The sequence below is a fragment of the Parasteatoda tepidariorum genome, chromosome 12 (assembly GCF_982258835.1).
Source record: "Parasteatoda tepidariorum strain Cologne lab strain chromosome 12, Ptep-v5.0, whole genome shotgun sequence".
Lineage (NCBI taxonomy): Eukaryota > Metazoa > Arthropoda > Arachnida > Araneae > Theridiidae > Parasteatoda > Parasteatoda tepidariorum.
Window position 1 is genome coordinate 27,537,813 of NC_141766.1, and position 24,521 is coordinate 27,562,333.

Below are 24,521 nucleotides of genomic sequence, written 5' to 3' on the forward strand. Positions count from 1 at the left end.
TCTCATGCAGGATTTAAAGTCTAAGGTAAAATTTTGAAAACACTGTTATTTTCCAGTTTGAGAGTGTTTTTCAAAACTCTATTCGAAAATGTCGTTTCTAATGCCACTTGCAAAATACCAGCAAGCCCGCTTGGTGAAACCAAGCGAATTTAAGGCAGTGGGTGCGTTTCTTGTTTTTTTTCAGTGGCGCCATCTATGGCCAAGAATAGGACTTCATCCACACACACGTCACAGCCCGTTTATAGGGCGGACCCATTCATGTATCAGTTCGTTCATCCACAGATCGTAATTTTAACTTGAATCAGAGAAGGATCTATCTCCAGTTCAGTATCCCCAGAGGTACTGATTTATTATGGGAACATGGAGGACTTAGTTAGACAGATTTTAACGTGCTCCAGTCACAATTTATTACATGGGGAGTCTTCGGCCGGCAGGGATCGAGCTCATGACCTCATGGATATGGGTCCAACGCTCTACCAACCAGACTATCCCGGCCTTACATCCGAAATATTTTATTTTCGGCCACAAAATATAAATGCCACATTTTGTGTGCCCTACACTTGAGACAAGTCTATAATTTTAAACTATAATATACCCCTCTTGTCGTAAAGAATTATCGGGTCTTTGGAACCGGCAAATATCTAAAATATTTTAAAAGTTATGAAACATTTTTAAAAATCGCCATTGTGGCGAACCTTTTCTCCTAAATGTAGCGTTAGAGAGCTTTCTTAAAAATTAAAAAATAGATATTTTTATTTATGCAAAACTGTTGCTTTTCTACTTGACGTTTTGCACCATTTCAGAATATAGGGGGCGCTGCCTAAAGATTGAGTGAATTAGATCTAACAGTCATTAATAACTTTTGCTGTCTCTCAGCTGTTATGAAAATAGCAATTTATTCGCAGAAAGCCAGAAACATTTTTAAAAATCGCCAATTTGGCAAACTCTTCCTCCTAAATGTAGCTTTAGATTAACTACTTAAAAATTAAAAAAAAAATTAGAACTTTTCATTTATTCAAAACTGTCGCTTTTCTTCATGGTGTCGTTTTAGACAATTTTCTGAAGTAGCACAGAGGGTGCTGACTATAGATAAAGTGAATTAGATCTAACAGTCATAAATAACTATTGCTAACTCACAGCAGTTATTCAAAAATGTCTGGTTTTATTAGCTTTTTTAATATTTTGTTTTCCAAAATTAACCTATATATTTTTTTAAATTTAAATTATTGCTGAGATAAATTAGTAAAATAATATCTGTAAAGAATCTTATTTTATAAAATTTAACTGTCTCTTGCGGGTATTTATTCCTTAAACGGATAAAATTATATTTGGTTTAAATGATGTAATTGCTGCTTCAAAATCAGACATTTTTGTTCGAAATAGCTCCTTACCTATTCACAAAAAAGAAGAGAGGGTCAGCTTATAGCTAGCAGGTAAGATTAATAAAATTGATAAAAAATATCAGAATTAAAAAATTAATGCTGCCATCTATATTTGGAAGAACTTAAAAATTAATTTATTCAGAATGAGAAATGTAGTTAGGTAGGTAGGTACTTCATTTACGTCACACAAGAGCTGCACAATGGGCTATTGGCGACAGCCTGGGAAACATCCCTGAGGATGATCTGAAGACATTCCATCGTAATTTTGATCCTCTACAGAGGGGATAGCTCCTCTGTTTTGGTAGTCCGACGACCTGTGAGCGAAGTCGAGCCCTTTACGGTAAAACAGTTTAACGAGGAGCGATAACGTGCACCCTCGGTCCCTACGCAAGCTGATCAAAGTGGTCACCCACCTGCTTACTGAGCCAGTAATGCTTGACTTCGGTGTACAACTGGGAACCAGGGCTAAATTACCCATTAAGCCAGCGTGGGGCCCCCAATGATTAGGGCCCCCTTAAAAGGGATTTTTCGTAAATAAATTTTAAAAAAATTAAGAAAAACAATGATTTTTTAAATTTTTTCGAAATGTTATGATTATTTTTTAGTTCTAATTTAATAAAATAAAGCAAAATTTAATTCATTATTATTTATTTTAATTTTAAATATGCTTTCTTAAATGAGAAAATATAGAAATACTTTTATATTTGAATAAATAAAATTTATACGAGAAAAAAATTTAATCTAAGGGCCCCAAAAATTTGAATGGCCTAGGCCTCGCTTAATCCGGCCCTACTGGGAAATGTGTCTTTACAATAAGTTCCCTGCGGGACTAAGAAATGTAGTTAAATAAAAAAAATTAAAAAAAGGAATCAAATTATAGTAAAGTAAAAAAATTATTTATTTAAAGCATTTAAAAAATTTTGAAACATATTATTTAAAAATATCAAAATTTTATTTAATGCCTAAAGTTAAAAAAAAAAAAAAAAAAAAAAAACCCATTCATATTTATTTGTAATGAATATTTTTGTTCTGAAATGTATGACGGAATTCGTTTTAGACAAAACTATTGATAGATAAACGTATAATGTATTTTGCACAAAATTAAAAAGCTGAAATTGATCCAAGGTACAGTACTCTTAACTTCACAACAGAATTACAGCAATAGAAGGAGAAAAGTCTTTCAAAATGTGTATCATAAATAAATAATAAAGTAAAAAATTGTACTTAAAAACAAGTGGCAATAAAGTGATGTAGTTGAAAACATTTTCTCTAATAAGTAGTCATACACACATTTTCAACAAGATTATTTTGTTTTCGTATTTTGTATATCTTATGGATTTTTGACGCTCTTTCCGAATATCTATATATAAGTCTCCCTAGGGGGCTCATGGCAATCTTTCCACCTACGTCAACTACCACCTTGCGCGATCTTTAGGTGGGCATAGACGTAACTTCTGTAAGAATTTTATTTTATTAAAATTGGTGAGTGTGTTGATCAAAAGAATGTGACACGTTTGATTTAGAATGTTTATGTACTTATATATATCTTAATGACAAATTTAAATCATTTTTGTTTTCTTCAGGTTTTAGAATTTGACTAGGCTTAAATTATTTCCTGCTTTTCAATAAGATATCAATTATAAACATATTCTAAATTAATCTATTTAGAGGTATATCATATTCTATCGCTCGTGTTCAGTTATAATCAACCTTTTGACTCTGATTTTCAAGCTTTTATACTTATTATTCAATCTTTTACACTTTGAGGAACCCTTTTATTTTTACGTTTCTTAGAAGGAACCTCTTGATAAAAGGCAAAAAAATAGGCTTTATCTTACTCTAGTTTACAAAATTATTTCTGGGCCTTTATTTTATCACAATGCAAAAATCTTGATAAAAATAGTAAGATATTTAAGGCAAGTAACGGTATTTTAAAAGTTTATTAAAAGTTTAAAGGTTTATTAAGTTATTAAAAGTTTATTAAGTTTATTAGAAGTTTATTATTTAAAAGTTTATTAAGTTTATTAGAAGTTTATTATTTAAAAGTTTATTAAGTTTATTAAAAGTTTATTATTTAAAAGTTTATTAAGTTTATTCGAAGTTTATTATTTAAAAGTTTATTAAGTTATTTTAAAAGGAAAAGTTTTAAGGACTTGGCTGTGATTGTATTTTCTTGCAATTATGACTAACGCAAAAAGTGTCATTTAACAGGCGATCCCTTACCTGAGGCAACAAACGGAGACTTAAATGATTAATGTATTTAAAGCTTATGACATTCACGAAATCGAGAAATTTAATTTATCCGTGTAATATTTATTTATGTGTATATTTACTCGCAAACTGCCTTTGAAAATTCGATCTTTTATCAAAATTGTATTAAATTTTGGTGGCATGATTAAGTAATGATCACTTGGGGAACTTCTGTCAAGTTCCAGGGAGTTCTAGTGTTCCGCAGAACTCAGATTGAAAACCTCTGAGTTAGAATTTGCAGTTGTACTATAGTGAGTAACCTATCAAGGATTTTTTACGAGAAATTTAGATCTGTTAGAGAATCCTTCGCAAAATTTTATCGTTAAAACGAACCCTTCACAAAATAATTTATCCTAAAAACAGACTTATCACAAAATAATTTATCCTAAAAATAGACTTATCATAAAGTAATTTATCCTAAAAACAGACTTATCACAAGATAATTTATCCTAAAAACAGACTTATCGCAAAATAATTTATCCTAAAAACAGACTTATCACAATGTAATTTATCTTAAAAACAGACTTATCACAAGATAATTTATCCTAAAAACAGACTTATCACAAAATAATGTATCCTAAAAACAGAATTATCGCAAAATAATTTATCCTAAAATCGACACTTTCGCATAACATTGTATCGCGAAAACAGAATTTTCGCAAAACTTTTGTTTTGGAAATAGAGTCAAATTTGTCTTTAAATCATAATTTTGAAGCTATAACTTTTTGAAAGACATTATTTTTGTGTATTTTATTCACTTAAATAGTCCTTAACTCCACATATGGACAAAATTAGGAATACATTTTTCGCAATTTCACAAAAACTGATCTTTCACAAAAAAACTGTTACAACCCCTACTTATTTAACGTGGCTATTGTAAATACGTAAGAATATGTAAAATATTAAATACGCGAAGTAGAATTAGAAAATTTAACCACTCATCAGAATATTTATGTGCTTCCTTATCGCATTGCGTGCGATAGGGTAGAATCCCATGGAATGGAGGGCTAACCATGGGACATTTCCCTTGCCGCTCACTCAAAAGTGCGCTAAAAAAGTCCTTAACAAACGAAAATTTAACTAGATTTTCGACTCAAAAGTTAACTCGTCTTCTGAATAGTGATCAATTTTCAAAAATACGTAGGTTTACTCCATCACACACATTTTATTTTGTATAATATTATAACCAGCGTTGAACAGCTGACCCAATACTGAGTTTACGACGATCAATGTTCAACTCCTTAGTCTTGTTATTTTGAACCCAACACAGAAGACAAAAGAACTCCTGGGTCAAGCATTGGGACAAACTAGCTTTAGTGGAAGATTTTTTGATGGGACTAATCCCATATGCGTTGCATAGAGAAGAAGACCTGGGAAAACCTCTCGATGTGAGCCACACCGCTAGGGGATTGCAATCCGTTATCCGTCTACCTTTGAGGATATTTTTCATTTACACTGTCATTGGTGCGAGTCGGGAGCAGAATTTATATCAACCAGCCACCGCTAGGATTCGAACTCAGATCGCCTCATTCTGAAGCAAACGCTCTATTCTCTGAGCCATCGCTACTCGCATCACATACTTTACGTGGATAAGCTATTCATCAACGTTTAATAATAAAATAAGTAAACAAGCAAATAAGTAAAATAAATATCAGAGGTTTGAATTTTTCTGACCTAGCCTATAGGTCCAACCTGGAACTCCTAAGCTTCAGCTCCAATGATCACCATATATTATTTAAATTCGTCCATGTCGCTATTTATTTAAAATGTAATGATAAATAAAAATATTTCTGTTTGAGGCGGAAAGTATAAAAAGTATTAATACGCCAAACATAAAAGAAACAAGTCCTTCGGTGAAAAATTTGACGACATATTGCAGCGTAGAATTTTGTTTAAACATTTTTTTCTCAGTTTGCTTATCCGCAAATATTGCTAAAAAATAGTAAACATTTGACTAAAACTTTTCTATCGTAGATACTATACTGCAATAGAGAAGGCAAATAAATCAATATTGAATTTTCTTCAACTGCGAGGCAGGTGATATAAAGTAAACTTTCAAGACGATCGAGTACGAAATGTATTTTAAAGTAAAAAATATAATTTGTGACAACTATCCTTAAGAGTGGCAGGAAAATACACACAAATTGACAGTACGAAGTGTGTTTTCATATATTTATGCATTTTAGATTAATGAAAAATGATTTTAAATAGTTCTAAACATAGAATGGCTCCAGTAGATTATAAATTTTTATAACTGGTATATAAAAATGATAAATATTTAAAGGAAGAAAACAAATTTAAAAATACACAAGAAGTAAAAGAATAAAATGAATTTTTATAAAAGATACTAAAAGATACAGTTATATTTTATAAAATGAAATGTGTACGCTGTTGTGAATATGGAAAGTATTATAAATCAGGATAGGGAAAAAACAGTTGTTTATTTAACAAAAAAAAGTGTGTTTTGGATCAAAACAAGAGTTTTTGTTTTATATCAGGTTTTTTTTAATATTTATTTTTAAATATAAAAAAAATTTAAAGTATTTTAAATTTAAAGTATTTTATTAAAATTTTCTTTAACTAATATTTTCAATAAATAATTCGAAAATGTCCCATTTTTCTCCTTAACTATGCTAATATGATAAATAAGAAAAATAACTGAAATTTTTAATATGCTTATAGATTGCTTCATGCAACTAAAAATGTCCTGTTTAAATATTGTATTAGTAAATCTTGCAGAAGTTAGTTGGAGTTTGTTACTTAATGGACATTGAAATTCGGTTGTGTTTTGTTGAATGAAACGCGCAATGTGGCTTAATCAGTTTGTTGTTCTATCTAGACATGGAAAATATCAGGTTTTATTTTTTATTTTAGTTTTATAGCGGGTTTTTTTTAGTTTATTTTTATTTTTTTTTATTCTATTAAATTTTATTTTACTTTTTATTTTTATTTTTTTAATTAAATTATTTTAATTTAATTAATTTTAATTTAATTAATTAAATAAAAAATTTTAATTAAATTTTTTTTAATTTATTTTAACTTTTTTTGTTAAGCAGCTCTCTGGCGTTGTCATAAGTTTTTTTTAATCAATTGCATAAGTATGGTTAATATATATTTTAAATTTTTTTTTTGCCCTCAGTCTAATAAATAATGTTTACTGATTTTATTCTGTTAAAACATAATTATTAATAAACTCATTTTGTTATCAAATTACTCGATTACACAATAACCATGAAATATTTGCACTGGTGTAGAAAATTAAAAGAATTTGCAGACTTGGTCGAGTATCTCTAGAACTACTGAGCCGATTTTAATGAAATTTCATGTGTACATACATTGATACAATACAAAGCAAATAACCATTCGACAATTGTAATACACACGCATGATCATGCGTAACACTTGTTGGAGTCGGAAGGTATGAAACAGCGGTTGCAGAATAAACAAAAAAATGTCGGTTAGGTATGGTCCCCTCTTACAGATATACAGGCCTCGCTGCTTGATTTCATACTTGAAACAAAGCAATTTATAATTTCATATGGCAATTGGCCTGAATTGTCCCGAATTGTCCCGTGGCATTAATAGTAGTATACGCCGTTGTATAAAAGGCGTAAGTGACGTCATCATGGAAAGTCAAGGAGTGCTTATTTCTGCCCCAACTGGAAGACCGAAACTAAAATCAAACAACAAACGGGCAGAAATAAGCATCCCTTGACTTTCCATAATGACGTCACTTCCGTTTCTTATACAACGGCGTATACTACTAATAATTGTATACCTTCCGACTCCAAGGAGTGGTACGCACGATCATGTGCGTGTATTACGATTGTTGAATGGTTTATGTTTTGTATTATATCAATGTATGTACATATGAAATTTCATTAAAATCGGTCCAGTAGTTCTGGAGATAATTGACCAAGTCTGCAAGTTTTTTTAATTTCTTACATCAGTGTAAGATGAAAAATTGACTGCATATAAATCAGTTGTTTACATGCAAATACAAATGGAATTTTTTACAGTCAGTATAATAGATTGCATTTAATTGATTTTTAGTTAAAACCTAATTAGTTACAAGTTCAAGCTCATTTAGATCATCGAATCAGATAATTGCAGTTCACTCGTAATAGACACTCTGCTTGCAAATTTGCCTAATTTCTTTTTTCTTAAGTTTTTTTTTCTTCTTCTGGAAAATCCATTACATCTTATTTAAGGCTAAAAGAATCCTAAAAATACAGAAGAATGTACTACTTTTATTTATTTCCTCATTTGTTGTCATTGAGTTCCAAGCGGAGAGAATCTCTTCGATAAAAGTTGCTTGTTAAAGACTTCTGAACAATTCAAGCAGAAAAATGCACAAATTTTATGCTTAACAAGATGGAAATAAACGCAAAGAAACTTTTATAACATTTTTATACAACTATTCTGCAAATAACTAAATAATATGTAGGGTAAGGTTGGGATAGATGGCCATAGTTTCTTCAAAGCGAAATAAAAAATACTAAGAATAGATAAGAGAAATATTTATAGATATTTTTACTTTTCATTCATGTACAGTGCGCAAGGAAAAAACAGACCACCCTGATTAACTTTTAATCTAATGTTCGGATCTTCTCGTTCTGGCACTCAGTCTTGATGATTCAAGGGGGTGACCTCGAATATGCTAATTATTTAGTGCATAAGGTAAAGAAAGCAGACACAAAAACGTACTTTATTTGAATAAACATACCTTTTTTTTACGGATTCAGATTTTTGGTCCCCTAAATATAGGGAATAGCCGCAGTCTAGGAAATATATTCCCTTATGGTTTGGACTAATTAATGTTAATTTTATCTTTTACGTGTTTCTCCATATATCGCTAACTTCTTTAGCGAATAAAAAGATTTTGCTCACGATTAGAAAATTTGTTTAGCCAAAGATATAAACAATCTGAAATGAAACATAAATAATAACTACATTTTTTTCCGAGGAAAAAAATTTAGTCATTATTTATGTTTTTTTTTTATTATTTTATTTAGTAATAGCCAAAGCATTTTGAATTGCTCAGTCTAAATTTTTCAACGTTATTCTAAAAAGTGTTATTTTACATGGAAAAATGCAAAATTTCAGTGAAATTTGTGGAATGGCTTCTGAAAAATCGAATTTTAAAAAAAAATCTTATTTTTAAAATTCAATTTCTCCGAAACTATTCGACCAATTTCACTCAAATTTTGTATTTTGCAATGTAAATATCCATTCTTTAAAAAGACGCAAAAAATTGTATACATTGACAATTCAACAATTTTTTGATTATTATTAAATAAAAGATTAAATATTTACTAAATGTTTATTCTTGCGTGAGTGAATAGTGATTGGATTTGCACATATTGTTATTACTTTTGCAAAAGTGTTACCAGTTTTCAGTTTCTACATTCCTTTATTATTTTAATATATATATATATATATATATATATATATATATATATATATATATATATATATATATATATATATATATATATATATATATATATATATATATATATATATTAATCATTAATGCTCATTAAATAATCTTAAACGACTTTTAGTAAGATTTACTTATTCACTTACAGGATTTGCCTTGGAACAAGATTATAACATTGTTATTTAAGTTGTAAATTACAATTGACAGTGACATTTTATCAACACTCGTAATGGCATTTTCTTCACTAATGAAATTAACTTGGTGATTGAAATAGTTTCATATTAAACTAGAAGCCAGTAAATGTAGTCTAGAATCTGAAATATTTAATGCATCACATAATTAAATGCTAGCATTTTCCTAATATTACAGAATATTTTATTTTTATATATTTTCCCTTATTCTGACTGTTATTTTTTTCATTTTTGCACAGAAAATATAGTTTATATTTGTTGTTTTAAATAATTGTTAATTAATTTACATAAATAGCAAAAGCACATTTTTATTCAATATTTTTTGTATATACTGTAAAAAAGTGTTAAGGGTTTCTCAAAATTGAGCAAACTAAATTATAGTTCTTATTACCACACATTTAGTAAAAAATGCAAAACTGAAGAATGAGTTTTACCAAATTCTTCGACATTTACCAAATTTTAACACATATTATAAGACCACAATTTATTGATAATGTTAACAAAATCATTACCAAAACACTTCGATAAAATTACCAAGCTTTTTGGTGTTCTCATAGATCCAGAAACACGATAAATTTTACCATAATCTGGTAGTTTTGGCCATACTTTTTTTCTCAGTGAATTTTTTCCGAAAGTGATGGGCCCAACATTTTTTTTGTTTCAGATTTGGTGAAAATAAATATATATAGTAAATATAAATATATATAGTAAATATAAATATATATAGTAAATATAAATATATATAGTAAATATAAATATATATACATAGTTTACAATTTTTTCTTCCTATTTACAATTTAAGACTCTAAAAGACAAACTACATGAAAATATTTGTTGTAGTGCAATAAGCACTTTATTCATACATTAAAAGCTACTTAGTATTTCAGTCATTAGCATATAACTGAGAAATTAAAAATTTAGATAACAGTTTTAGAAAATTTCGACAATTTAGTTAAAGTTTACAACTATAACATAATAAAATAAGGCTAATCAGAACGAAGCTGAATAAAATCATATAACTATTTCCCAATTATTGAACACTTTTTCTCCTTTAGTAAAATGAAAATTCAAGAATTAAAATGTCAAGTGGTTTGCAATTCTACCTGATTTCTTATAAATGCATTCAAAATTGAAACAGCATAGACTAGATTTTTAAGCAAAATGCATAATCTCAAACGCGATCAGCAGAAAGAAATGTGTTGCAAGATTCGAACCAAGGACTGCTGGCTTTGTAGTGGAATGTTCTAACCACTATAGTTGTAAACCCTGGTCTAGAGAGAGTTAGTAAGCTTTATATAGTCGCTACTGCAATGACATGTCGTGGCATACATTCCATTCTTATAAATTTTAAGATGTAAGCAATAAGTGAAATTAAAATTACTAGACTCCTGTTTGAGATATTGGGACCATATTTTCCAATCGCAAATCGTATCATTGAAATGAGAAATTTGTATGTCATGAATTGTCATTGCTGGGATCACTACATAATGCTTCCTAAATCTCCCTGAACGCGGGTGTACAACTATGGCGGTTAAATCATCCTATTGCAAACCCCGGGGTCATTAGTTCGAATCCAGCTGGTTGCCAATGAACTTCTCTCTGACATATTTCTTCCTCGACATGCTGTTTTAAATTTTGAATACATGGGGCTTTTAAATTCGACTAGTTCCAGAGCTATTTTGACATATTTTTGCTCACTTTGAGAAACTCTTTTTTACAGTTTAGATTTTAAAATTAAATTGAGAAAAATTATTTAAATTTTTGACATTCAAGCACAACTTGACGATTATTGTGAAAGTTTTGTTGTTCTTAAAAAATAGATGGTCTTTGAAACAAATAATAATCTTTCCACGTCTACAAAAAAAAATATTCCGGCGTAAGAAATTTTGAAATTGAAATATCCTATTGTTATGAGAAAAGAGAAAACAGGAAATAAAACTAAAACTAATGCATACATGCAGTAATAACCTTTAATTAAAAACTGAATTACAAAAAATTTCTAAACTACAATAAACCTAGCATATTAACTGTGTAAAATATGAATCACGTGAAACAAAAACAAAAAAAAAAATTAGGGATCTATTATGCCTTTTAGAAATTTATATTATTTCTCACATTTTTCTGAGGCAGCTTTATTAAATTTTATTTATTTATTTACACTGAATCCTTATGAATTTAAAATGTAAATTAGCATTTTCTTGCTTACACTCTTTTTAGTGTTTTATGTACCCTATGCTTCTGTTATTAATTTTCATCTATATTATAAGGCTTAATGTTGATATAAACGTTCTTCTAACTGTTTATTTTTTATTAATAATGAAAGGTAAACTAATTAAATTTACCTTACGTTTACACCCCTGTGCCACTGTTAAATCTAAAGGGAAATTAAAAACTAGTGCAAAATTAGAAATATTTAAATAATTTAATGCTATTTTATTTTACTTGACATATCTATCTAATATATTTAAATGTGCCAGAATATGCAACTACTGAACATCGTTTTTATTTGCTGTGAAAAACTTTACTATTATGCTTTAGAAATGACTCAAAAGCACGTTAGATGTTAGTTAAAAATATTATCACTGATAGATTAGGTAATAGAATATATAGTTAAAGTTAGATGCTGTAGATAATACATAATTTCGAAGATATTGTCTGTATATATTGCTTGTGAAAGATTTTGGTTCTGATATAGTCAATTAAACTATTTCTGTTTAACTATCATGCTACTGGCGCTACGTGTATGCTTTCATTAACAACAGTAGAGTTCTTTTAATTGAAGTTTAAACTAGCCCTTTTTCATTTGAATTAAAAAAATTTATTTTAAACTGTCGTCGAACAGCCGACCAAATTCTGAGTTTACGACTACCAATGTTCCACTCCTTAGCCTTCTATTTTTGAAACCAACTCAGAAGACAAGGGACTCCTGGATCAAGTATTGGGACAAACTAGCCTTCGTGGAGGACTTTTGGATGGAGCTAACTTGCATTTAAGTTACATGGCGGGGGAAACTATGAAGACCTCCAAAGGTTCGAACATATGTTCCGTGTACCTATTGAGGACATTTTACGTCAGCACTGTGGTTCATGCCAGCTGGGAGTGAAATTTGTATCGACCAGCCATCGCTGATATTCGAACCCGGGTGACCTTATGCACTAAAACTTTTTTTTGATAGCCGTCATTGAACAGCCGACCCAATTTTGGGACTACTAATGTTCAGTTCCGTTGCCTTGTAATTTTCAACCAATCCAGAAGACAAGGAAACTCCTGGATCAGTATCCCCAGAGGTATTATTTGTTATGGGAACATGGAGGACTTTGTAACTCGACAGATTTAACGTGCACCAGTCACCATTTACTACACGGGGAGTCACCATTACTACACGGGCGACGGGGATCGAACCCACACCGTGTTGGACATGGGCCCAGTGCTCTACCAACCAGGCTATCCTGGCTCGCACTAAAGCTTTTGGGGTTTTCAAATATACATATTTTCACAATATGTAAAAATATTTTTTTTTAAAAAAACTTTCATGGTGGTACTCACCTTATGCCAATAAGCCGGAATCCCGTTTTGGTGCGCCTAACGCATTCGACAACTCCTATTCCTACTAAGTAGATCAAATAGTGTTGTAAACTGGGTCCGACGCAAAAATAAATTGATTAAATAAAAACAAAATTATAAGACTCGTGGGACTCGTTTTGTTGAATCAAGGTAAACTTAAACGAATACAGACATAAATTTTTACTATAAATAATGAGATAGCTTCAATGTTTCAAAAATAAGATTACTAAATCGCATGGTTCGTTTTCGATTCGAAAATTTCGATTTTTTTAAATGTACGTTTATATGCCCAAAAAGTCGATTTTTGTTATCATTTTTTTTTTCTAATGACTTCCCTTTTGTGAAAAATGACATTTTTTCATTTTTTCCCCCTAACCCTACCATCAGTGCTCAGTTAGCACTACCATCTTCGCCATTAGTTTTATTAGTTAACTTATAATTATCTCGAGCTAGAAAAAATTTAAAATGTTACTGAAAGATGACAATAAAACCATGGAATAATTATGTAACATAATCTTTCCATTTCACTGAAAAACAAACGCTAAAAATGAGGCTTAAATCACACCTCTAGACCAGAAAACCAACTTAATCAGTTAGTTTCGATAATTAATTTCCCCATATATTTCAACTGAAAGAAAATTTTTACAAATTGTGAAATACTACCGCATCTCATTAAATTCGCTGTAATAAATCACAAAATATTTAAATCAACCGCTGCGTAAACATTTTTTAATGTCATTTATAGTTGCATGGTAAAGTTGCGGGCTTTAAATCGCAATGGATTAAATCCATCACATTTCGAACTTTTCGTCTGAACTTCATTTTAAGCAACAGCATGGGAAAAGGATTTTTACTTATCTCCGTAACTGATGATTAAGTGCTCATTAGCTGGATTTAGAGAGTCGTAAGCTAATTTATTTTAATGGATCTGCCGTACAATACTGCCTTTTCCCCCTCTTTTATTCAGCTCTTTCAGGAAACGTTAACTTTTCTTCGACTTTTATAGTTAAAAGAATGTTTTATTATTTTTGTATCTTTCTTTCCTTTCACTTTTCAGTCCCGTTTTATTATTTTTATACCTTTCTTTCAAGACCTAGGTGAAAAAGAAGTATGACACGGAGGGGGTCATCATTATTAAAAATTTAATGACACACTTCACTAAAGAATGAAACGGCCGTTGTCATGATATGAATAATTTTAATATGGTTGAAAAAACAAACGACTCTTTATAAAAAGCATTTGATAAAGACATTAAAATCATTTTTGTTATTTTGAAAAGAAAATAGTCAGGTAAAAAATAAAAGATCCGTAACCCTATTGTTATTTTCATTTCGTAAGGCACTCAAAATTAACGAAAATTTTAAGGAATTATTATCGATAATATTCTTTTGTTGCACATCTTTTGTTGCATGACAATTAAGTGCAATATCATGGTCGTTATGTAGTCTATTGTCTTAAAGGTTAAGCAAAATTAATTTACTTGCTCCTTATCTTTAAATTATATCCAGTTAACTATTGTGTTTTTTAATTTTATTTTTTAACTGTATGTATTTATTAATTTATACGCTTTATTGAGTTTTCAGTAAAAAGTTTCTACTTTGTTGAAGTATTACATGTAAGAAATCATGCTTAAACAAATGAATTAGAAGACATATTAGTATTTATTCAACTGTATTAAATTTTATTTAAGTTGCGTATTTTCGATAAAACAATGCTTTATAAATTCATGTTTATAAACAAAAAATATATATATTTACGTTTGGTCACCACGACGCATAAAAATAAAATCTGGATTTTTGTTGCCCAACAATTAAGTGCAATTTCAAAATCGTTATGTTAGTCTATTTTTTTAAGAAGTAAACAAAATTAATTTATTCGTTCCTTATCTATAAGTTATATCCTATTAACTATAGTTTTTGTTTTTCAAATTTATCTTTTAACTGTTTATATTTAATTTACACGCTTTATTGAGCTTTCAGTAAAAATATTTTCTACTTAGCTGAAATATTGCGCGTGGGAAATACATTTATGCAAAATGAATTAAAAGAAATATTAATATTTATTCAACAGTGTTAATTATTATTTTCGTTTCGTATTTTGGATAAAACAATGTATAATAAAACAGTGTATAAAATATGTATTCATAACCATATATAATATGTGTTATTATATATTATATTTCAGTTGTCATGGTACTTAAAAATAATATCTGGTAACAATAATATTTCAGCATTATTTAAGTTGTGTTTTTAGGCCAAATTTTTGTGAATATTAAGGAACAAAACAAAAATTAATAACGATGACGTCATCGTGAGTTCCGGCTATCGATCTGTTTGTTCTGATTCATAACATTCGTGAAAAATGCTTCAATACAAAAAAGCAATGCTGCACGAGCAAACTTCTAAGCAGCAATCGTGAATCGATTTCATTTTGTGGTGTTTAGGTATGAAAAAAGAATAGCTTTGTGCAAAGTATGCTACTTAAGTAAGTTACAGCAATCGTGAATTGATTTCATTTCGTGGTGTTGAGGTATGAAAAAGGAATAACTTCGCGAAAAGTATGCTACATAAGTAAGTTACAGCAATCGTGTATTGATTTGATTTTGTGGTGTTTAGGTATGAAAAAAGAATAGCTCTGTGCAAAGTATGCTACTTAAGTAAGTTACAGCAATCGTGAATTGATTTCATTTCATGGTGTTTAGGTATGAAAAAGGAATAGCTTTGTGAAAAGTATACTACAGAAGTAAATTATAGTAATCATGAATTGATTTCGTGTCATGGTTTAGGTATGAAAAAGGAATAGCTAAGTGTAAAGCATGCAATAGAAGTAAGTTACTGCAATCGTGATTTGATCTCAAGTCGTAGTTCAGTTTTGAGAAAAGAAAAGCTAAGTGGATCAATTTGTAGTAATTTATCAGTTATAACCGATTCCTCGTCAGAAGTTACTGTGACTTTTTTTCATCCTGTTCAAATTACAAATGTTATAAAAGCATAAATAATTGGGTTCCAACAATTTTGTTGAAATATTAAAAATAAAAATTCATGTTTAAACGACAAGATTGAAAAGAACATTGTGACCTGTTTTTTTTATTGTCTCTATTTTTGCAGCGTATTTGAAATAAAAATGTATGGCGAAACTTACCATCTGCTATAGGTAAAAATTTTCAATTACTACCACCTTTTTTTTTTATTATTACCAATGCATTTAACAGGTTTCTAGTTGTGCATTTCTGCCACCAATCTCAAGGGGTGTGTAAGTATTCACATCATAAATGTGTTTTGTCTAAGTAGTAAGTAAATAAAAATTAAAGTAGTAAGCATGGTATTATGTGAATATGACATTGTTAGGCATTGTAAGAATAAAATTTTGAAGTAAAATTGTTAATAAAAAGTTATCAATGGCACAAAAATTAAAACCTTTGCATACTCAATTATTCAAATTTCTCAAAGTCTTTAATTTAATATTATATTCTTGTAAGTACTCAATGCACAATTTTTTTTTTAAATTTAAAAGTATGAAAGGTATTAAGTGAAATATTAATATACTTTTATTTACACTTCATCAGAAGTGTTCTTTTGCACTACAATTTTTCAAAATTTATTTTTATATTTGAAAAATTTGATTATGAATAAAAATTAAAAACATTTTATCGAAATATTTAAAAAATAAATATGCGTTAGCATCAATGAAAATAAGCAAAAATTTGAATATGATTTTATTTCATGTTATATTCTAAATGATTTTATTTCAAAATTTAAGTCTTGGAATCACTTTGTTCTAAACTTTGGTTGTGACAAAAAATTAAGAAAAAAAAAAGAAAATTCAAAAAAACTTTTTTAACAGAGTTCATTTTAAGTTGTGAGTAATTAAACAAGTTTATTAATTGATATCTTTCAAAATTTTAATTATATTTTATAAAACTTAGCATAAAAGGTATCTTGTATTAGTAAAGTTGGCGAAAGAAATATAGATTTACTTAATAAAAAATAATGAATAAAAATTATTGTTTCTAAAATTTTACACGTTAACTGATTCCTTAAAAATGTTTTTTTTTCTTTTTTTTTTACTCATTCTCAAAACTACTCTATAAATTGAACTTGTCTGCCATGGTTTCACACGGTTAGTACAATTTCTTTATTTTTCTCATTTTAGGTTCCGGCGCGAGCACACTCAGCTAAGGAGTTGAACGGTAAGTTTATATTTTCTTTTTTAATTTACTTTTCTCCCTCCAATTTGGAAGTGTCTTTCTTATTATAAAACCTTGTGCATAAGACGAGAGAAGAAAAAAAAAATCAATGACTGTTACAGTTTTGTTTTTTTAGTATAGATATGACGTGTTTATACGTTTTCTTTCCTTCCTTTAGCCATAAACGAATTATTACGTTACATTTCCCATTAAATTTTTAAGGGAGTGGCACGTCTTTGCTGATTGGATTAAGTTGTCTGTTCAACTAAATCAGAGTCATGTATAGACATGAATTAATTCTAATTCTGAAAATTTTTGCGTACCCTTTTATTTTAATAATTTCTTTGGATTTTACTTTTTGACTGTTTTTTTTTGCAGTTCTTTCTTTGATTAAAATTATTGCCGGGTAATTTTATTTTTTAAATTGGTGTAGGATATAATTTATTTAAGATAATGGTCAAAATTTTTAATCATAATTTTTAGTTCCTTCAAAAATAGTTGACATTTTTATGTTGTTGAAGTCAATGAAGTTAATGATTTGTTAATAAAAAATATTTGTTTTGAAATAAAAGGACCTAGCAGTAAAAAGTTTAAAGCTGTTCACTTTGGGAATTAAAACATCATGATTTAGTAAATATCTTTAATTTGTAACACACTGTAAGAAATTCCGAATCCAATAACAGTATTAAGTGCCGACACTTAAGGTGCATCATCCGTAAAGTCAATTTTTACCGTAAAATGTTATGCGGTAATTTTTACAGTAATATTTATTTAAATAGAGTGGTATTTTTTTGTTGCGTAACTTGTTCCGGTAAAGTTGGATTTTACGATAAAGGTTACCAGTACTTTTTACAGCAATTTAATCCGAAATTTCTTACAGCTCATATCGCAATAATTTTCCAATTTAATTAACTTACAGTATATTTACCTCAGTTAACATTACAAACCAGAAATACATTATTTTTATCACCCAAAATAAATTTATTAGCACATCCGAACGCATCATGTTAATTATAAATTACCGTATTCGCATACCAGCATTACCGTATTCGATTTTTTTGATTGCCCATAAAGATCGCGATATTATTTTTCTTTTCATAGTAATTATTTTCCATAATGATCGCGATATTGTTATAACATTCGATATTGATCATTGCTCGTCGCATTCTCGTGTTTTGTACTTATCGTTGTCGATATTATTGCGATATTATCGTTGTCAAAAATCATCGTATGTTCGAAATAAATCGTATTACAAGATATTACCGATATATCGTGAGAATGATTTTTGAAATATAGTTATCATGAAGTTTAAATAATATCGATGCCTGCTGTATAAGTGACGCAATAAAATTAAATAAACTATCGTTTCTATAAAACCAATTTAACTTGTGTCAAACAAATAATATATATATTTTTTTAACATTCTGCTCACTTGCATGTTAAAATTTGAACGAATAGGAAGAAACTGTTAGGAAGAGAGAATAAAGTTAGATATTTTTTAATTCAAAAAAGTACATTGAAATAATTCAAAAAATATGATGCTTAGGTAAATTGAATAAAACTAAGCAAAATGTAGGGAAAAAAATCATAATCCGGAATTTTTGAAGCTAAAAAGCTTTTAGTTTCGAAGAATTATTCTGAAAATAAAGCAAAAATTTAATATACTTTTTTTAGTTGATAAGAAACACTAACTAAGTTTACGATGGGGCTATAGGATTTTATTTGTTATTCTTTTGAAAAATATGTTCTTTTATTATTGTTGTTATCAGTGTCTGTGTTGATTTGCTTTTAAGATAAATGAAAAGTTTAAACACAACAAATAAATGTGCACTTAAAATAAAAACTTTATTTTCAATCATGAAATGAAATGCTACTTTAATCTGCATAGATATATGCACACTGATAGAAATTTCATTCTAAAATTACGGTAAAATAACCGGCAGCAGTATGTACATCCAACTAACTGTAAAGTTTACTGTAAAGAACCTTCTTTACCTGTACGGTTTTGAAACCGTTTACAACATCTATGGTTTAAAAGATCATGAATACAAGACTATATTGTTTTCTAACCATTTACAACTAGCATGGTTTGAAAACCGTAAAAAAATTTTATTGGTCATTGGAGCTAGACTTTTCATCAAGTAATGGACATTGGAGTTAGGTAGTGGTTGAGTTGCGTTTTCTCAAATGAACCATGTAATGTGGTTTAATTAGTTTGTCTGGTTGATTCACCTATCGTAAGAGGAGAGGAATACTAGACTTTTTTGTGTTAAGTAGCTTCTTGGTGAGTATCGTATTCTAATAGTCCAGAGTCACAAATTGGGGAGACAGGACACTGGAAAGGGAATGGAGTCATGAGATTGGCAAATTAGAACTATCGGTTATAATGTGTACCCAGCTGCAAGCGGCTTCACTAAGTGGGCTTAATCGGTACAATAAAATTCAAACAGTTAATGAACCGTTTTACTCATAGTTTACAGTTCGAATACCAACTTATTTATGGTTTTTTGACTGTTTTGTTTAATTATAGTAAAATGACAATTAAATGAATTGTTATCTAACCATTTTTTCAGAGAAATTTCTAACAGTGTATTGTTTTAAGTAATTATCCTTTTTTTTTTATTTACTGAACCTTAGAAAGATCAAATTTTGTGTTGATTAAATTTGATAAATTTTTAAAATTTTTATTTAATAATATTTTAAAAGTATTTCAAACAATTAAAAAAATGTTAAATTAAAATATTTTAATTTTTTTAAATGATTGTTTTTAATTTTCAAAAGTTTACTTTTAAATATTTTAAACAAATTTTTAAAGCATCTTTTTAACCTCTGAAGTAGGATTATGGCGCTATTACAAAGCATTAGAGGAGATCCATTTTCATATTGATTAAATTTGATCAACTTTTTAAAAATTTTACTTAATAATATTTTAAAATTATTCCAAACAATTTAGCGTTTTTTTTTTAAATTTAAATTAAAATATTTTTAATTTTTTTGAATAAATATTTAAAATATTTATTTATTTAAAGGTAAATATTTAAAATTTTTTTAATTAAATATTTATTTTTTAAATAAATATAATAATTTAAAAAGTTTGCTTTTTTTGAAATATTTTAATTAAATTTTTATAGCATCCTATTAACCCCAAAATTAGGATTAGGGCGCTATTGCAGAAACATTACAACAATTCGATTTTTGTTTTCATTAAATAACTACAAAAATGAGTAACAGTTCCTTTTTTTTCTTTTTTATGCAAAAGAACTTAAGAAAAAAAATCAAATAACGTTTAAAATAAGACGCTCTTTCACATAATGAGATACTAGAAGATATTTTGATATTTTATTCTCTCCTTAGCTTATTTTAAGAACTTTCTTAAGACATTCTTCCTTTTTAATTGTAAGGAAAGATGCGTTTCAAATACTTTCACTCGCGTAAAATAATAAAAAAAATAATATAAAAAAGTTTCTTTGGGCTGAACCTAAATCTTTTGGCTGGTAAAATTTTCTTTTGAATTGAATCAATTGAAATCTGTTCTTACATTAATTCACGGCTCGATTCGTTTAAGTCTCTGTACTTTCTTCGTCTTTTTCTACCGTTAACCACTCTGTATGGTATGTGTGCATATTCGGCTTCTCTATGTTTACGTCTTCCTTTCTTGTGATTGGTATATAAGATTGTTTCCATGGCGACAAACGGAGAAAAGTTCAAACTTTTTCAAAAGAAGATTTAATCGATTATGTCAACAAGATTGGAAATACCATTAGAAATATGGGTCCTTCACTTTGCCCCACGGGACACTATTCTTCTGGAAAAAGCTACGGGAATCGGACCAAGCATTTAAGAATCGAATATCCGTAAAATATGTGTTTGTGCTGAAATTTTTTTACCTTGAGGTATTAGCAGCTTTTGTGCTGTTTGTATGTTGCTTCAGTTTAGCTATAGGCAAAGATGTGTTTGAAATTGAAAAATAAAATTTCTAAAGATATTGATTCAATTTCTGTTTGGGAATAATATTTAAAAATTGCATTGAGTTTTTTTTTAGTTACTTATTTTTTTAACAGTCTGGTGATGCATGATTTTCGTACGTTGACTTGACATTTTTAAAATGTCGCGTAAACGCTCCAATGATCTGTAGTTTAGTTTTAAAAACATAATAAAATATAATTGTAATTAAAAATATATAAACTATAATTCATAAGGCAATATATTACAGCACTAGCACTGTATTTTGCTATATGCTTTAATTCAGGATAAACGCTTTTTTAATAACGTAAGAAATTTTTTTTTTCTTTTTGTTTTTTTTAATATTTGAATACTTTAAAAGCTATAGGAACATGCAAAAAAAAGAAAGAAAAAAAAAGGAAAACTTTCCTATCTTTACGTATTAAACATTGTTAATTTTAAAGTTCTGAAATTGCATATTTACATCAATAAGACTGGAATTATATAAATGTGTCCCGTGGGGCAGAGTGAAGGACTATGGGTCCTTCACTTTGCCCCACGGGACACTATTCTTCTGGAAAAAGCTGCGTGAATCGGACCAAGCATTTAAGAATCGAATATCCGTAAAATATGTGTTTGTGCTGAAATTTTTTTACCTTGAGGTATTAGCAGCTTTTGTGCTGTTTGTATGTTGCTTCAGTTTAGGTATAAGCAAAGATGTGCTTGAAATTGAAAAATAAAATTTCTAAAGATATTGATTCAAGTTCTGTTTGGGAATAATATTTAAAAATTGTATTGAGTTTGTTTTTTTTTAGTTTTTTTTTAGCTATTTATTTTTTTAACCGTTTGGTGATCCATGATTTTCATACGTTGACTTGATATTTTTAAAATGTCACGTAAACGCTACGATGATCTGTAGTTTAGTTTTGAAAACATAATAAAAATATAATTGTAATTAAAAATATGTAAACTTTAATTCATAAGGCAATATATTACAGCACTAGCACTGTATTTTTGCTATATGCTTTAATTCAGGATAAGCGCTTTTTTTCTTATCGTAAGAACAGTTTTTTTTCTTCTTTTTTTTTTGAATATTTGAATACCTTAAATTCTATAGGAACATGCAAAAAAAAACTTTCTAATCATTACGTATTAAGCATTGTTAACTTTAAAGTTCTGAAATTCTGAATTCATATTTACATCAGTAAGACTGGAATTATTTATAAAATTCGATTCTTAAATTTTTGGTCTGATTCCCGTAGCTTTTTCTAGAAGAATAGTGTCCCGTGGGGCAGAGTGAAGATTCCATAGTCCTTCACTCTACCCCACGGGATACATTTATATAAGGACTATGGGACCTTCACTCTGCCCCACGGGACACTATTCTTCTAGAAAAAGCTACGGGAATCGGACCAAAAATTTAAGAATCGAATACCCGTTATCAAATATGTGTTAGAGCTGGATTTTTTTTTTTTTTTTTTTTTTTTTTTTTTTTTTTTTTTTTTAAACCTTAAGGTATTAGCAGCTTCTGTACTGCTTGTACTTGCTGCAGTTTAGCTATAGGCAAGAATGTGTTCGAAATTGAAAAATTAATTTTCTGAAAATGTTGATTCAAGTTCGGTTCGAGAATAATATTTCAAAATTGTGTTGAGTTTTTTATTTTTTTGATAGTGTAATGATCCATGGTCTTCGTACGTTAATGTGACATTTTTAAATGTCGCGTAAGCAATCCACTGATCTGTAATTAAGTTATAAAAATATTATTAGCCTTCATTAGGCAATACATTAAAGCACTGAATGTTTATGACTTGTTTTAACTCCAGATAAGACGCTTTTTTTTTAATAACGAAGGGACAGTTTTCTTTTTTTCTTAAAAAAAAATATTGAGTGACCTCAAAATAAATTGCATATATGAATACTTCAAAATCCATAGGATCATATTAAGATATTATTATCATTACATACTAAACATTATGGATTTTAAGATTCTAAAATTTCACATTTACATCCACAAGATTAGAAATACCATTAGAAATATGGATCCTTAACTTTGCCTCATGGGACACTATTCTTTTGGGAAAAGAATAATTTACCTTTATAGAATAATTACAAGAGAAATTTACCTTCGTGAAAGGCTTTTTGATGGAACTAACCCGCATTTACGTCACATGGAGAGGAAAACCGTGGACCCCCCCCCATGGTTAGCCTGACGGCAAGGGAACTCTAACCCATGATCCGTCTACCACTGAGGATATTTTACGTCAGCACTGTGGTCGGTGTGAGAAGAGTGCAGAATTCGAATCGGCTTGCCATCACTGCTTACGACTACCTGTGTTCAACTCCATAGCCTTGTACTTTTGAATCAAATCCAGAAGACAAGGGAATTCCTGGATCAGCGTACCCAGATTAATTGATTTGTTATGGAAACTTAGAGGACTTTGTTAATCAGACAAATTTAACGTGCACCAGTCACTATTCTAAACGCGGGAATTCTTCGACCGACTGGATTCGAACTCCCGTTCTCACGAACACGAGTTCAACCCCTTACCCTCTTCAATTAGTTTGACTCTTCATTGGCTGGACCTTGGCCAAAGGATGCGTTGTTTGCCAAGGGCTGGACTTTCGAAAAATCTCAATTTATAAATCGCCAATTAATGGTTATTTCTTTATGTTATAACTGCTGCTTTTTTAATTAACATTTAATTTAACCCTTTTGCTCCAACATCTTTTTTATTTTAATAATCATAATTTTAATTAATAAAATTATAAAATTGAAATATACAGTGACCCGTCTGAAATAAAATTTCAAAAATTGAATTTATTGAAGCATGCAATTTACTTTAAAACTTTTTGCTTAACTATTTACTTAAAATAAAAGGATTTTCTTGAAAGAGATCATGGGTTAAATTATTCATCAAATATATCCTTATTAATTATGATCTTCTTCTTTACCTGCGGGAACAATGAGTTCCTCAACAACAATTTTTTGAGGTAGGAATAGTTCTCAATCAATAATCATCGCCAAAAACACTATTTTATACTTTGAAATATTTTATCTTTTAAAATACAGCATTTCATAATGTGGAATTCTTTTTTAAAAATGGTTTTGAAGTTTGTAATTCCGTCTCGTGGTTGTTTCGTTTCTCCGATTAAAATGTCATTCAAAACTTTTTATAAGGATTGTGTGAATACTAAAAAGAAACTTAATTCGTGAAATAAATTAATCACTCTCAGTTGTAAAAAGAATATTGAGTGCAATAATTAGTTATTGAGTTTTGTGCAGCTGTCGTCTTTTTTTTTATCATCTTATGCTGTTGCTTCGTTATTTAGTTAATTAACTTCATTTATTATGTTTCGTTTTTAAATTTTTATATAAATATCAATTAATTGATTCCACTTTTATTTTTAATCAATTAATATTGGATTTTGTGAGGAATTAGAAATTAAGACGGCTACCTTTTAAGATTCTTAGTATTAATAATTGAAAGTATTCACTAAAAACAAACATGTTGCATTTGTTTGATTGAAGTTGACATTAAGTCAGAGGGTTGAGTTAATACGGT

The 24,521-nt window shown here is 28.8% G+C and overlaps 1 protein-coding gene across 1 annotated transcript in view; it reads left to right on the forward strand.

Annotated features, from left to right (window-relative positions):
- Window positions 1–24,521, forward strand: part of LOC107453411 (RhoGTPase activating protein) — a 348,661-nt gene that overhangs the window by 204,312 nt on the left and 119,828 nt on the right. The window contains 1 exon segment of the mRNA XM_087156179.1: window positions 16,983–17,019. Within this exon segment, the coding sequence (XP_087012305.1) occupies window positions 16,983–17,019 (37 nt within the window).